The 14,746-nt window shown below is 40.3% G+C and overlaps 1 protein-coding gene across 1 annotated transcript in view; it reads left to right on the forward strand.

Moving 5' to 3' along the window:
- ADGRA3 (adhesion G protein-coupled receptor A3) overlaps positions 1–14,746 on the forward strand; it is a gene marked incomplete at its 5' end in the record, with an annotated part of 135,875 nt that overhangs the window by 111,053 nt on the left and 10,076 nt on the right. Inside the window, 2 exons of the mRNA XM_040493661.1 lie at positions 8,966–9,090; positions 10,175–10,298. Of these exons, the coding sequence (XP_040349595.1) occupies positions 8,966–9,090; positions 10,175–10,298 (249 nt within the window). The remainder of the gene's footprint in view (positions 1–8,965; positions 9,091–10,174; positions 10,299–14,746) is intronic.

The raw sequence follows: 14,746 nt of genomic DNA on the forward strand, positions 1-14,746 counted from the left end.
TCTGCTAAGCATATACTTACCCAGCAGCTGGTCAGACACGTAGAGGAGTGACTATATTGTTCAGCAGGGCGTAAAGATGGTCTTTTGGTGACCTCCATTAATATGTGGGTTATTTAGCTTGGCTGACGGTGGATAGAGTCTACACTCGTCAGACTCAGCCATATTTGTTTAAGTCATTGATCCTTTTCTTGTGCATGGTTCTTGTTGATAAGTTTAGGCTTCTGACAAATAGAAGATGTTTGATGTCTGTAAGTCTGGTGTCTGTAAGTTCACATTTTATTATTTTGTAGTAACCTTTCACATTAAAGCATGAAGCATTAATTAACGTATGAAGCATTTTCTTTCACTTTGAAAGTGTTGTCATTGAGGTTTTGATTCAAAATAACATGAAACTAGAAAGTACTGGAGGAAAAATACTAGAGATACAGCATTGTCTGAACTTTATATAATAATCAGAAAAAGTTGGGTAAAATAAATGAAACAAAACACACAAAAGGCATTTTATAAGCTTCACTGTTAATGACATGATACTGTACGTGTGGAACTTTTATTTTTACTTAATACTAGTTTAAAGCATCTATTTTTAACTTCCTTAGTTGTTCTTCTAAACTAAATTGGTATAATCCTTTTCTAGAAAGAATAAGCTATTTTATCTTTCATGCTTTTCATCTTTTAAAAAATGTAATACACAGTTCTTATTTAAAGCTAAAATACAGTATTGAGATATTTTTCTATTTTCACAGAATATCCCTTTCTTTTGCTTTTTAAAAATATAACTGTGCCATCTAGAGGCTGCAAAGTGAAATATATCTGAAATTATTGACAAAATTATAATAAAGTTAGTATATGGGATTTTTAGAGTTGCTAATTAAACATAAAGGCAGAGCTAATTAAATTATACCTATTCTTAAGTAAATATATGTCTAAGATAAAAGTGGTGTCTTCAAAATAATGGAAGGCAGCATCTTTTTTCCTTACCTGACACTGTTTTGAATAATAGATAAAATCCTATTTTTCTTGAAAACTGTCTTAAAATACATGGCTTTATATAGAAAATCTAAATTCCTAATTCGGCATTAAAAATCTTTTTTCTGATCTGGTTTTAAATAACTTTGTATTTAAAAAAATGAGACAGAAAGAATATATTGGTTTGCAAATCTGGAATAGATACCGTAGTTTGATTTAGTAGATGTCCTGTGGTAACCAATCATGTCTATCCTCAGTCTTGATGGGAGAGAAAAAACTTACATAGAAATTGGGTTTGTTGGAATTATATGATCCGAAAAATAGGAATTGAGGCAGGAAGATTCCTAGAAGTTGGGGTGAGTAGGAGACAAAAAAACCTGAATAGCCAGGAGGTGATGAGTAGGGTCAGACAATTTACATAGCACTTAATACTTTAGTCGGTGATAGGCATAAAGATGTGTAATAACCTCAGTGACTTGATTCCTTTTTGTTACCATATTCACACAGAAATACATGAAACTAAAGAGTATTCATTTGTTTTTACGTCTTTCTAGTGCAGGTTTGAATCTTTGTTTGTATAAAACTTGCTGAATGAAAGCAAACTACAGCTTTGTCTACTCTATAACTGAACGTGAACATTAGCACTGTTGGGTTTTTTTTCTTTATAATTCTTAAATAGGTTCTACATTCACACAGATCAAATGTTTTGATTATTTCTGCACATTAACGTAGAGTGAAAACTTGACCTCCACCCCTCTCCCCCATCACAGTCATTCTGCACAAAGTAGGTAACCTGTCACTAATAAAAGTTTCTTTCCTATTGTTGAAGAGATGTTCATGTATGTTGAAACAAAATGAATAGGTAGTCCTCTTTTCTTCCATTTTTACATGAAGGCTGCATGCTACAGATGTTGTTTCAGGCCATGCTTTTTTTCTATGTATCTAATGATGATGATGATGATGATGTCCATGGAACAGTTTATCTTATAATAAAGATATCTTTATGATGATACCTTAGGATGATATGATTCTGGTGGCTAATTTTCATTAAGTGCTCATGTATTGGGCATTCTTCTGAAGTCTTTGCATGCATCAACTTATTTGGTGATCAGAGCTACCTCACAAGGTCTAATACTATTATCATTACCCCCAGTTGACAGATGGAGAACCTGAGGCATAGCGAGGTTAAGCACCGCCCAACTTGATAAAGTTAGTGTCGCAATTGAGATTTGAATTCAGAGTCCAGAAATCTGTGTTCTTAATCACTCTACTAAATCTCCTTTCAGAAATCTTTCTATATCTTCCTCATTCTTTTTTACTGTTGAATATTATTTATGCCCCTACCGTGATTTATTTAGGTATTCCTCTCTTTTGTTTCTAGTAATTGCCGTGCACGATATTATTTTGCACATTTAATAGAAAGTCTGCAGGATAAATTTTCTAAAGTGGGATTGGTAATCAAAGGGGACCAGTTGTGTTCCGTGGAGGTATTGGGCAGAGTGCACACATAGACCTGAAGTGTCTGGCTTAATGACATTTTTATGTGAATATGCACATTTGGCTACCATCAAGATCAAGATTTTTGCTCGAGCACTTGTTAGCTCTTCTATGCTTCTTTTTAGTTAATCCTACCATCATCTCAAGAGATGTCCCCCACCCCCTTATGTCTGTCACCATAGATCAGTTTTGCCTGCTTTTCAGCTTCATAAAATGGGAATTTTGCAGCATGTACTCATTTATATCTGATGCCTTTCCCATCATTACATCTATGAAATGCATCTTTGTTTTTACATATGGCAGCAGCGTATTCTTTTTCATGCTGCATAGTTCTTTGGAGGAAAATACCAAAACTTGTATGTTCTACTCTTTATGGGCATTTGAGCTGTTGCTAGGTTCAGGCATTCAAAGCAAGCTGCTACGAGTATTCACATACTTGGTTTTTGGCAGACAGAGGCACTCAGGAGTGGGATTACTGGATTGTATGTACCCGTATATTTAGCTTTGGTAGCTAATGCCATACAGTTGACCAGAGTGGTTATTTTGGTTTATAGTCTCACCAAGTAATGAGAGTTTTCGTTGCTCCACATCCTTGCCAGTGGTTGCTAGTGTTAAGTCTTTAATTTTAGCCTTTGGTGGGGGTATTATGATATATCGTTGTGGTTTTAATTTGTCGTTCTCTGTTGACTAGTGATGCTGAGCACCTCTCCATTTTCTTGTTGTGAGTTTGGGTATCCCCTTATTGTGAAGTTCTTGCTCAAATCTTGCCTCTTTGTTTTCATTATCTTTGGCTTTTATTTTTCTCATTCAGTTTTATTGAGATATAATTGACATGCAACACTGTGTAAGGTGTACAGCATGACTAGACTTCCATATATTATGAAATGATCACCACAGTAAGCTTAACGAGCATCTGTTATCTCATATAGATACTAAAAAAAGAAAGAAAGGAAAGTTTGAAGCTCTACTCTCTCAGCAGCTTTCAAATACACTGTTCAGTAGTGTTATCTTATAACTGGACGTTTGTACCTTTTAACCATCTTCAGCTGTCCTCCCTCCTTCCATGCTCTGCCTCCAGTAACCACAAAAATGATCTCTCTCTGTGAGGTTGGTTGGTTTGTATTTTGTTCATTTATATTGCTTTGTTTGTTTTTAAGATTCTACATATAAATCTTGCCTATTTTTAGGTTGGTATCTGTTTTTTTCTTATGATTTATAGGAATTGCTGATATGAATTGTGAATAGGAGCTCTTTGTTGGATTTATGTGTTGAAAATGTCTTCTCCCAGGGGCTCCTGGGTGGCTCAGTCGGTTGAGCGTCCAACTCTTCATTTCGGCTCAGGTCATGATCTCATGGTTTGTGATATTGACCCCCGAGTCAGGCTCTGTGCTGTCAGCACAGAGCCTGCTTGGGATTCTCTCTCTCTCCCTCTCTTTGTGCTCCTCCCCTCCTCGTGCATGTGCTCTTTCTCTCAAAATAAATAAATAAAATTAAAAAAAAAAAAAAAGTATTTTCTCCCAGGGCATGCATGCCTTAATGAGTTTGGGCTGTTGTAACAGAGTACTGTTTATATAAACAACAGATTTCTCACAGTTCTGGAGGCGAGAAGGCCAAGATCAAGGTGCAAGCAGATTCAGTGTTTGGTGAGGGCCTGCTTGTTGGTTCATAGATGGTGTCTCACATGGTGGAAAGGGCAAGGAAGCTGTCTGCGGTCTCTTTTATAAAGGTGCTAATCTCAGTCATGAGGCCACGATCCTGTCCTAATCACCTCCCAAAGACCCCACCTCCTAATACCATCAAATTGCGAATTAGGATTTCAACATATGGATTTGGGAGGGGTGCAAGCATTCAGTCTTTAAAAGCGACTTTTTCCTTTTTCTTTTAATGTTGTCTTTTTATGTACAGAGTTTCTTAATTTTTCTAAAGTTTTGCTTTTTATAGTTAGTGCTTTTTATTTCCTCTTTTAAAAAACTCTTCCTATCTCAAGATTATGAAGATACTCTGTTTTCTTTAAGAAGCTTTAATGTTTTTTATCTTTTACATATAGGTCCAAGATTTTGACTGGAATTGACCTTTGTATATGGTGTGAGGTAGGGGGAGCAAAATCGTAACATTCCTTTTTGTTCCATAGGGGAAAAATTAAAAGCAGCATAGAAGTCATATCCTGTATTAATTTTTCATTTTTTATTTTAGAGCTACTTTTAAATTTTACTTTTGGTGAGCTTTTTAATACTTCTTTGTAGTCTGACAAACGGGATACCCTGTGGTATTTTCTTTGAACTTGATTCCATTGTTCAGATCATGGTGAGTTTACATAATTACAGATTGATAGTTAATCTTATACTTTTTTATTTTTTATATGAGGGAGACAGGGAGAATACAAGTGGGGGAGGGGCAGACAGGGAGAGAGAATCCCAAGCAGGCTCCACCCTGCCAGCACAGAGCCTGATGTGGGGCTGGAACTCACAAAAAGATCATGGCTTGAGCCGAAACCAAGAGTCAGATGCTTAATTGTCTGAGCCACCCAGGTGCCCCTATAATTACTCTTATTATTAATATAATGACAATGGATTATTTAAAACTGCCAGTGATTTTATATTTAGTAAGTCTTGGGCTAGAAGTAACATGCAAATGTATGAATCTATTTTTATCAAGTTAACAAAGATTTTCAAAAACTCTTCTTCCCTTTATTTGGGTCCTTAATCATCATCTTTGTGTGGGGGTTTTTTGTTGTTTTTTTTGTTTTGTTTTTTGGAACACCTTCAGGTGTTTGGATACCTTCTGCCTGCTCTGGCAAAGTTAGCTTCTATGAAAAACTATACTTTTCACTTCCTTTCTCCATTATTTTCTTAAAATTTGTACTGTAAAGAGTGAACAGTATCCCTCTGATGGTCTGTTATGTACACTTGCAAATGTTGAGTTTTTCTCTCCTCACAGGTACCTCCTGGTGGTCATATTTGGGCGATGTATTAGTGATCTTTGTGCTATTGTATCACAAAGCTTATGTATATAACTGAAAATAATTTTAATTCAGATTTGTATTTTGTTGCTTTAGATATTTAACTTCTATACTATCCTAATCTCCTCAGTTGTCTCAGTAGTCTTATATTCTTGTATTTTAATGCCATCAAGATAGGAGGATTTCTTACCTTATTTTGTTGCCTTTATACCTGACATCTGTAAATCATGGTGGCCCAGAGCAGTCAGCTGCTTTTTTTAAATGGTTATATACTAAGTGGTTTATAAGTACCTGCAGAATAGCCTCAATTTCTCCCTTGGCCCTCAAAGCCTACAGTTAACTGTTTACTGCCTGGCACTTTACCCCTTTCCTTGGTCAGTGTCTCAGCAGGAGTTCTTTTCCATTTGGGCAGGTCAGTTCGTTGTGACCATCAAAAATGCCCCAGTAGGGCAACTCTGGGTTGTTCAGTCGGTTAAGTTGTAAGATCAGATCCCAATCTCGCAGTTTGTGAGTTCGAGCCCTGTGTCGGGCTCGGTGCTGATGTGCGGAGCCTGCTTGGGATTCTCTTTTTCCCTTTCTTTCTGGTCACACCCCCAACTCCGGCTCTCTCTCTCTCAAGATGCGTAAATATGCCCCAATAGAAACAGTGCCCTGTGAAACCGGTGACGGTAGCACCTGTGCCTTTCTCTAGCTATAACTTGGAATTATAAGAGTCTTTGCCCTTTATTTCAGCCTCTCGTTTCTTTCATCTACTGTGTTTTGTTTACTTGGCTTTTGAAAATACTAATTGCTTTTATTTTTTAAATTTATTTAAAATATTGTTTGTTAGGGGCGCCTGGGTGGCGCAGTCGGTTAAGCGTCCGACTTCAGCCAGGTCACGATCTCGCGGTCCGTGAGTTCGAGCCCCGCGTCAGGCTCTGGGCTGATGGCTCAGAGCCTGGAGCCTGTTTCCGATTCTGTGTCTCCCTCTCTCTCTCTATGCCCCTCCCCCGTTCATGCTCTGTCTCTCTCTGTCCCCAAAATAAATAAACGTTGAAAAAAAAAAATTAAATAAATAAATAAATAAATAAAATATTGTTTGTTTATTTGAGGAGAGAGAGGGTGGGGGAGGGGCAGAGAGAGAGAGACTCCCAACCAGGCTCTATGCTGTCAGCACAGAGCCCGATGCAGGGCTTGATCTCACAAACCGTGAGATTGTGACCTGAGCCAAAATCAAGAGTCAGACGCTTAACCGAGCAAGCCACCCAGGCTCCGCGGTGCTGGCTTTTAAATGTAATTACTATACACAGTATATTTTGAGAACTGAATTGGAAGTTTGAAGTTTCATTAGCTATTTAAAAAAAAAAAAGAAATTTTTTTTTTAATGTTTTTATTTATTTTTGAGACAGAGAGAGACAGAGCATGAGCAGGGGAGGGGCAGAGAGAGAGGGAGACACAGAATCTGAAGTAGGCTCCAGGCTCTGAGCTGTCAGCACAGAGCCTGACGTGGGGCTCGAGCTCATGGACCGTGAGATCATGACCTGAGCCGAAGTCGGACGCCCAACCGACTGAACCACCCAGGCTCCCCAAAGTTTCATTAGCTATTATGCAGCCACCTGTGTTGTTACTCTCAACAAGGCCCATGGATGGCACGTTTGCATGCCCCCCACCGGCTCCTACCCAGACCTTGCCAGGTGATTGGTGGTGTCTTCACTGTATAGTGGGGTAACTCTTCCGGAATCACGTAGCCAGCACGTAAGTGGGGACGTGTTACTGAATGTTTCCTAGAGGAACGTACAATGAGTGGTGCATGGAAGGAGTCTGAAGACCAAACCCTGGCTACTGAAAGCTCATCTTCAGTTGTTCATCGTGCACTGGAATAGTAGTTTCCTGTAGAAATGAAGAAGAAACGTGTGTGCGTTTACTGGCATGTAACTGGCTCTCGTTGCCCCAGTGTGTTTTTGCGTTTTCCCATTGACATTCTGGGCTTGTGGCAAAATGTGGACACACTGAGGCCCCGTGCTCTTGGCTAATCTCGTGGGCATCTCACAAGGGCTGCTTGCTCAGACTTTGTGGCCATAGGACTTTTCTCTTGTATTTTCTCTTTTTGGCACTTAGTTCACAGCCTGTCGGCTCTCGAGGGCTGGGACTGTGTTCCTCGGTTCGCTGAATCCCCGGGGTTTGGCACAGCTCCTGGCCGTGGCGGGTACCCAATTAACGTTTGTCAAATAAACAGATGAATTGCAGGTTTGAGACTCATCACAGCGTGGTGGAACACTCAGACTGGAATTCAATTTCCCTTCTTGCATCTCCAGTTTCCTATTAACCGTGATTTTTGTCAGGCTCCGTGAGCCTCTGTTCATCATTTGTTACGGTGAGGGGCTTGTTAAGGTGTTCTGAGAAGATCGTTTTAGATCCATAATTGTATTGTGTCGGCTTCCCATTCTTCTGTGGGAAAATTTGCCCCCTTTTCCATCTAGCTTTTCTGGATGTGTCCGGCACCTTCGGATTAAAGATGTGTTTCCTGTGAACTACTTCCTGCATCCAGCTGTCACTTTGGAGCCTCCAGAGTCTGTCTAGAAGGATCATGTGGTGACGGGATCTGGTGACTCTACAGCTTGGGCTTCTACAACCCTTATTGTCTGGCATGGTGGCTGTGGCCGGCGCGGAAGCCGCGTTCCCAGCCTGTTTTGGTCCCTTACGAGGAAGAAGCCTTATGTGTCTACTGTTTGCATCGTAGTGGGGGCACTGTCTGCATCGTGTTGGAGAACACAGACTTGGCAACCACATTCTCTTGGACCTAATCCTCACAGAACTTAACCTCGCTGCTCCTCAGTTGTTCAAACTATAAAACGGGGCCCGTGATTTGTGTACCTCATAGAGTTAACTTGGTGTGGAGTGCTGGCCTAGTGCCTGGATTATCATAAAAGCCAAATGAGTGATTTGCCGTTATTTTACGGTATTGATTTTTGAGCGCTTCACTCCCAAAACCGTGTTGCCTTCACCGTCCTCAGACGTTGTTGTGATCTGATCGTGCATCCCTCTCCCCTTTGACTTGCATTTCTTCACGGGCAGGACCCATGTCTGACCCCTGTGTCCCCAGCACCTTACATGGGGTTTAGTCCACTTGTGTTTGCTGGCCTTGGAGCTAAGCTTGCCTGCACATGGTTGGGAACGTCTGTCTGGGCTTGGCTGTCTCGGAGGTACTGCTGGGCTGTGCCTTATCACAAGGCTGCTGCTGTCTGTCACCCTTGTAGCAAAGTCAGTATGCAGATTTGCAAAGCCGACGTAGACCAAGGTACGTGTGTGCATGTATGTATGTATGCATGTGTGTGTATACACATACACACATACACGAACACACACAGCCTAAGTACACACACCGTAGTAGTTTACATGGTGGGAGTCAGAAAGGCAGAGTAAGGTGTGAGGAGAACAGCATGAAACATTGGTCCTCGAATAAAATGAAGACGTCATAAAGGTCAGAGTGTTTTAGTCTCTGGAGAACATCTCCGCGTGTCCAGAACAGTGCTCCCAGAATGGTCCTTCCTTTTCTCCCCCCAGGATTTGACGGGATCTGAACTCTACACCCAGGCAGCCAGTCTTCTGCACCCCGTGGTTTATACCACCGCTGTCATCCTTCTCTTGAGCCTCTTGGCGGTCATCGTCAGTTACATATACCATCGCAGGTAAGAAGCGGAACTGGGTGAATGGAGGACTTTGACTTGGAGGGTGTTTTTCACCTGGAATGAGGGTAAAGCTGAGTTTCAACACTGTGCTATCCTTCCAAAGTAAGAGCAGTTCCTTGAGAACGCATCAAGCCTCCTTCATTTCATGCAGTTTGAGACGTAAGTAATTAGTCCATGCGGTGGTAAATTCATCTTTTATAGCATCCAGTCTGTTTGTATCTGGGAAAGAACCTGGGAGGGATGTGTTGGAGGCGGGGAGGTGAGGCTTGGGGACAGCCGTGGGTGAGGTGAGCCGGAGGCCTCTTACCCGTAGCCGTGTCGTCCAGCTCCAGACTGTGGTGGTATGTCTGTTTTATGACTTTTTGCAGGTTGCGATATTCTTTATTTTAAAGATGGCATTTGTAAGAAAAGTTTGTGGCATTTCAGTGTGGGATATGGTTTCTGTTAATTGGAGGCAGAGCTACAGAAAGTTTTATTTTATGGTAGGAACTAGAGGGATTTGCTAAGCAGAAATTCACTTCACAAGAGGTTTTGCCAGAATGTATTTTCCTTTTTAAGCTGGACATATATGGCATTTCTTGACATTTAGTTAAGAAACAAAAGGAGATTTTGATGTTAAGAAAAGAAAGATTTCAGCATTTTGTTATGAAAGGCCAGGAAGAAATGCACTGGGCATTTAGACGCGTTATCCTAGTAGGTCAGAAAAAGTAGAGATTGGCACCTTGCAGAAACCTCTAGGAAGCAAACAAGTAATCCCGCCGTCAGAAGACATCATAACTAACAGAAGCCCAGATATTTCTTATTATGGAGAATTTGTTTAGCCTTTCGTGGGTGCAGTAGTTCCATAAACGACTTGTCTCTTTTGGTCATAAAGTTGAATGTTAAGACACTGTATTGACTTAAATGTCTCAAATCCTGTGTGTGTGTGTGTGTGATAGTGTATGTATTCTAAGTAAAATGTTTAAGCACAAAACATTTACATTTGCCCTTTTGTGCTGCTGGAATTGCTAACTTGTGGATGAATATCATAGTATCCCGCTTCACATGGACTAGCCTGAATATTAATGTTTCTTTCTTTCAACAGTCTGATTAGGATCAGTCTCAAGGGCTGGCATATGCTTGTGAACTTGTGCTTTCATATTTTCCTGACCTGTGTGGTCTTTGTGGGAGGAGTGACCCAAACCAGAAATGCCAGTATCTGCCAAGCGGTAAGTCAGAATGAAAAACTGGAATGGGAAAAAAATACTGGTATTAGAAAGTAATTTCATGTTTTATTAACTGTAAAAGGAAAAAATGCTTCTTCAGGTTGTTTTTTCTTTAACGAAAGTTAAGCCAAGTGTCACCAGATTTCAGGTTTTGAACTCTTAGTTCACAATTGAACACATGACTTAGGGAGCTTGTCTCTTTATGCTTGGGAATTCATTGCTACTTGTTATGTCTGTTATGGTAGCAGACATCTATTAAAAAAATTATAAGACCCTGACTTCGGCTAAGAGAAAAGTGTGTTTTCTGACAGAGTTTTAAAAATTATTTCACCTATTTATGACAAAAATAGGAACTTCAAAAAGATTTAACTGGAAGATATAAAAATCAGAAACTTGCGAGGTGTGGTAAATATGAAAAATTTAAAAAATATTCAACTTTTGGGTGTCCCGGGTGGCTGAGTCAGTTGGGTGTCCAATTTTGGCTCAGGTCATGATCTCGCGGCTTGTGGGTTCGAGCCCCCCATCGGGCTCTGTGCTGGATCATCAGCTCACAGCCTGGAGCCTGCTTCAGATTCAGTCTCTGTCTCTCTCTGCACCACCCCCTCTCTCTCAAAGTATAAATAAACATTAAAAAAGCATGTTTAAAAATACGCAACTTGTAACTTCAAATAAGTAAATTATTATATGTAAGCTTAGTACAGTATTCTTGTAGGATAAGTATAAGAAAAACCAAAATTATTCAACATATGAATAGACCTAAAATTCTCCGTATTTCCTATATTTGCATATTTTTTTCTGTATGCATGATAGCAAGTGGTGCCATATCATAATTAAGAGTCCAGACTGCCTGGATTTGGATCTCAGGTTTACTGTTTACTGTTTTGATGGACAGTTTATTTAACGTTTGCTTTTTTAAGTTTATTTATTTATTTTGAAAGAGACAGAGCAAAAGCAGGGGAGGGGCAGAGAGAGAAAGGGACAGAGGATCGGAAGTGGGCTCCATCCTGACAGCAGAGAGCCCGATGTGGGGCTTGAACTCACAAACTGTGAGATCATGACCTGAGCCAAAGTTGGACGCTTAACAGACCAAGCCACCCAGGCACCCCTAACTTTGTTAATTGCAAAAAACGTATAACAAAAAGATACACCCTCTTCATAAACTTTTAAGTGTCAGTTTAAATATAAGTACAATGTTGTATAGCAGATTTCTACAACTTTTTCATCTTGCACGACTGAACCCTGTTTTAGCATGACTAAAATGCTGTATCTGTTAAACATCAACTTCCTGCTCCCCTCTCCTCCCAGCTCTGGGCCACCTCTGTTTCACTTTCTGCCTGTTATGAGCTTGACCACTTAGATACCTCATCCAAATGGACTCATGCAGTATTTATCCTTCTGCAACTGACTGGCTCATTTCACTTCGTGCAAAGTCCTTCAGTGAAGTTCATGCATGTTGTAGCATGGGATAGGATTTCCTTCCTTTTTATGGCTGAATAGTATTCCATTGTATGGACGCACCACATTTTCTTTATCCATTTACCAATTGATGGACATGTAAGGTATTTCCACCTCTTGGCTGTTGTGAATAATGTTACAGTGAACATGGGGGGGTGCAGATGCATCTTTAAGATCCTGTGATTTCAGTGTTTAGCTTTTCTGTGTGTCAGTTTTCTCACCCATAAATTGGGGATAATAATTGAGTTATCAGATTATGTGATTATTTATATACGAAAAATCCTACAGTAATTCACAGATAAATTATTTGAAGTAATGGGAAGGTTTAGCTAAGGGGGAACATACAGGAGTTTGATGCTAGCTTGCAGAAATAGAACTCTGAGAAAACATAATTAATGTGAAGGTGCCATTTATGTGGCATCAGAGAACATCAGGTACCAAGAAATAATAAAAGATGTTTGTGATTTACAGGCAAAATTGTAATAAAGTATTAAAGAAGACCTAAGTAAATGGAAAGATATACTAGGCTGAAGGAGAGGAAGTTTTAATATCAGAAAAGTGGTGGTTCCTCTGAAATTAATATATACATTAAATAATTTTTTTTACGAAACTCAGTAAGATGGTTTTTAAATCTACATTAAAAGCAAAGGACCGAAGATAAAGATAGCCAGGACTTTTCTGCACGGGAAGAGTAGAGCAAGAAGACTGCCCTTCTGATCATCAGAGCTTGTGAGGCTCTTGTCACGAACGCCGAGGCATTTGGTGTGGGGAGAAGGACACAGACCAGTGCAAGCGGAAGGGAGACCCCAAGGCAGACCATGTGGAACTTTGGTGTGAGACTGAGGCTGCACGCCTCATCAGTTAGGGAAAGAGAGACCTCCCTGCAGTAAAATAAAAAGCAGCTGGTGGAAAAACATTACAGTTGTGCCTTATAAAAAAAAAATGTCAATTCTGGGTGGATTAAAAACTAACATGGCCAAGCCAAAATGCTAAAATTCATAGTAGAAAATATCACCATTCTTGGGATAAGGGATTTCTTAATTATGACACTAAAGGCATTGACTAGAAGAGAGATAATTGTAACTGAATTAAAAATAAGAGCTTTTGTCAATTAAGATTCCTTAATGAAAGTGGAAGGACAAGCTAACAAATTGGAAGACACTGTTCCTTTTTTTGTTTGTTTGTTCTTTTTATTTATTTTTTACTCTCAATTCAGTTAACATACAGTCTAGTCTTGACCTCAGGAGTAGATTCCCGTGATTCATCACTTACATACAACACCCAGTGCTCATCCCAACAAGTGCTTTCTTTAATGCCCATCGCCCATTTTCCCCTCTCCCCTGGCCTCCACCCCCCCCCCATCAACCCTCAGTTTGTTCTATTTAAGAGTCTCTTATGGTTTGCCTCCCTCTCTGTTTTTATCTTATTTTTCCCTCCCTTCATCTATGATCATCTGGTGAGTTTCTCAAATTCCAGATGAGTGAAATCCTAGGAGACCTGGAAGACATTCTTCTTAATACATACCACCGAAAGGATATTAGGATAAAAAATACATTAAAAACTGTAATCAATGAGAATGTCCCAACTGACCCAGTAGAAAAAGTGGTGAGAGTGGACAGGCTTTTCATAGAGGAGAATGTATACACTGAGGGAGTCCATATACACGGGAAGAGGTACTCAGCAGCATGGGTGGTCATGGAGATGCAAATTAAGACAATGCGGTAATATTTATGCCTTTTCCATCAGCAGAAATCAAGCCTGACACTGCCGGGTCATGAAGAACATGTGGGTCCACATGTTTTATACATAGTGGGTGGGAATGTAAGTGGATGATTTGGGGAGGCTTTGCCATCTGAAGTTAAACATGCACACACCTTGAGACCCAGCAGCCCCACTCCTGGAATCAGAGAGTGAGCTTGCCCGTAGGCAACAGGCGCACGTGCGCGTGTGTACGTACATGTGTAGGAGTATACGCATGGATATGAATATTCATAGCGCTGTGCACAATAGAAAAAACCTGGACGCAACCCAAATGCCCATCGGTGAGAGAGCGGATGAATAAACTGTGATATCATGCAGCAGTCAGAACTAATGAATTACAACAATGTGTAACAATATGGGTAAGTCTTAGGAACATACGTGAAAAAAATTAAGTCCCATAAATTACATCCACCCCGCCGTCTTTTTTTGTAAAGAAAAAAGTAATATGGGAACAGCTCGCTTTTAATGGAAATGTGTAGATGTGGTAAAGCTGAGGAAGGAAGGCAAAGAGATGGTAAACATAAGGTATAGGGTGGTTACCTGGGGTGAAGGGGATTATATTATTTGATACAGGTTTTGATCAAGGTCTCACCTTTTGATCAAGATTCCTAGATGCTTGCAAACAGTAACTAATTAAATAAAAGCAGGCCATGCTTGGTCTCGTCATTAGAATGTGTCTTGAACCTAAGGCTGGCAATTAATCTAGTATTGTAGAGCTGACCTCCAACTGACAATAGGAGTGTGTATAAGAATCACGGAGAGGATTAAGGAACTCAGGAATACCTGGTATACAGAAGTTGCTCGTAGATAGTAGCTATTATTACTGCTGTCACTAGTGTGGCAAAATCACCTCTCAGCTGTGCAGAATGTTTCTGTTGTAGACCATTAGTATACATTGAGAAACAAACCTGATAGGAGCCTACGGCAGGTCAGATAATGGGACTTGGGTCAACTGAATCCATGCACAGAAGATAGTCTCCTGTTTTCTCAGTCCTTCCCCGCTTCTGATTTCTCTTCATCTTGTTTGGAGGCCTCAGTTTTACTGTTAATTTTTGAGAGATACCGTCCCTCCCCTCCCCTCCCCTCCCCTCCTCTCATTATCATACGGTACTTATTACATTTCCATCATGCCTCCGAAACTTTGCAGTCGACTGGTGTTTACCTCTTTACTGACTCTGGACTCGATGCTCTGCAGGGGCAGGAATCCCCTGGATTTGATTCACCCGTGTTTATCC

Source organism: Herpailurus yagouaroundi, unplaced genomic scaffold, assembly GCF_014898765.1.
Source record: "Herpailurus yagouaroundi ecotype Mexico unplaced genomic scaffold, PumYag 28, whole genome shotgun sequence".
In the NCBI taxonomy this organism is placed as follows: domain Eukaryota; kingdom Metazoa; phylum Chordata; class Mammalia; order Carnivora; family Felidae; genus Herpailurus; species Herpailurus yagouaroundi.